The sequence below is a fragment of the Eimeria mitis genome, genomic scaffold (assembly GCF_000499745.2).
Source record: "Eimeria mitis Houghton genomic scaffold, Emh_scaff678, whole genome shotgun sequence".
Lineage (NCBI taxonomy): Eukaryota > Apicomplexa > Conoidasida > Eucoccidiorida > Eimeriidae > Eimeria > Eimeria mitis.
In genome coordinates, this window is record NW_013574894.1 from 14,465 (window position 1) to 16,180 (window position 1,716).

A 1,716-nucleotide genomic window follows, 5' to 3' on the forward strand; every position below is an offset into this window, starting at 1 on the left:
TCACACCGCTTCCACCGCCACGGGCACGGTCATTGCTTGCAGTGGTCACTACAATATTCGCAATCGTATATCTCGCCTACGTGTGCAGCGTTTCCATTGGAAGGAGGATAACTGCCTTGCCTTTGAGCCGCAGTCTGGCACAGAGCTCGGGTGGTGAAGACTGTGGCGAGTCAGATGGCTCACACAGCACAGGCTCACCTGCAGAGACCTCCCCAGAAGGCCAGTTTGCTACGGTCAAAGAGCTGGATTACGCTGCTGGAGGTATGGAGGCACAGTCAGGAAATACGGAGCCTAATCCTTCCTCCGACGCAGCCACCGCTGCGCCTGGCAAAGCGATTTCGGGAACAGCGGCTCCGCAGCTGGAGACACAGGGGAGGCGAACAGGTGTTAAGAGGAAGGGAGAAGAACAATCAACCGTCGAGAGGGGAGCTAAAAAGCTTATACGTGAGACGCCGATTGTGGAGGCTCCCTTGCAGCCTGGGTCTCCCCCTCTCGATCCTAGACTCGACTCACTCATTGACTCCGTGTTGTCTGGAGGCAGCACTGTGTTCTCAGAGGCGTTTTGGCTCCTGAATGAGGCGGAACAGGAATCCGTAGAGGATGGTTATATTGAGTCGAGGCCTGGGGCATTGGGAACTGACTCTCGGACGCCTGTTGTGGAGACCCCGCAGCGGCCTCCGCCAACCCCTCTGGACCCTGGTCTCGACTCACTTATTGATTCCGTGCTCTATGAAAGTGCAGATATCTTGTCGGGGGACGCTTGGCTTCTTGATGATGAGCCACCACACCCCACACCGGATTATTCCATTCTTTCGATTCCGCCGGCATTGGGTGGTGACTCTGGCCGGACGTCCACCGGCCAACCCACTGACAAACTAGTGCATGCTCCGCCTTCAAGGCCCTGTGCATTGCGAGCTGATGGGAAAGAGCCGAAGGCAGAAGGTGGCAGTGAGGGGCCGTCCCCCCTTGGCACTTCAGGCCGCCAAATGCAGCGAGGACCGCCTGCAGTCGTTGAGCCGCAGCACAGGGGGCTTTCCCCGCGTGCAGCAGGTGTGAGCCTCTCAGATGAGTTCAGACCATATTATTAGCTAGCATGTCCGCATTCAATGCGTGTTGCCCCTTGCTCTGCCCGTATTGGGAAAGCGGATGGGCGGCAGCCTGCCGAGTGCGTGCTCTGTTGTGTACCATCAGGTGACAAAGGAGTCTCCTCAGCCACCCGTAGCAGAAGCTCTTGCTCCTGCCGAAGAAGGAACGGCCAGCACATCCACAGCGCCAGTTGAGGATTCTTTGGCGTCTTCGTCCAGGGCTTCTTCTGCCTCGCAGCACCTGCCTTTCGGAGTCACGCCGTCTCAGGAAAGTGGATCAGCTGAGCAGGTAGGGCTTGCCGTATGTTATGGCAGCGCAAAGTAGGAGTATGCGAAACGCCAGCCACAGTTTCCCCGTTGTCACTGCAGCGGGAGTTTCTGCTGTTCACACAGCTGGGCAATGCCCAGCTCGCTTGGAAGCTGCTGAAGCATAGAAGGGCGTACAACACAGAAGGCCGTGCGGAAGTGTTGGTGTTGTGGTGTGCTATATTCAGTTGGCACCTTCGACAGAGCTGCCTACTGACGCAACTGTCATTTCCAACTTCGAGTGGCTCGGCGAGATGTTTCCAGATATTCCAGAGAGCATCCTGAGGACGCATCCATTTTACCGTCACCCGCAAAATGAGCATAT

At 56.9% G+C, this 1,716-nt stretch overlaps 1 protein-coding gene across 1 annotated transcript in view; it reads left to right on the forward strand.

The window, feature by feature from the left end:
• The window catches only part of EMH_0019490 (uncharacterized protein), a gene marked incomplete at both ends in the record, with an annotated part of 1,486 nt that extends 76 nt beyond the window's left edge, over positions 1-1,410 (forward strand). The window contains 2 exons of the mRNA XM_013501369.1: positions 1-1,052; positions 1,192-1,410. Of these exons, the coding sequence (XP_013356823.1) occupies positions 1-1,052; positions 1,192-1,410 (1,271 nt within the window). The remainder of the gene's footprint in view (positions 1,053-1,191) is intronic.
• Positions 1,411-1,716: the final 306 nt, after the last annotated feature.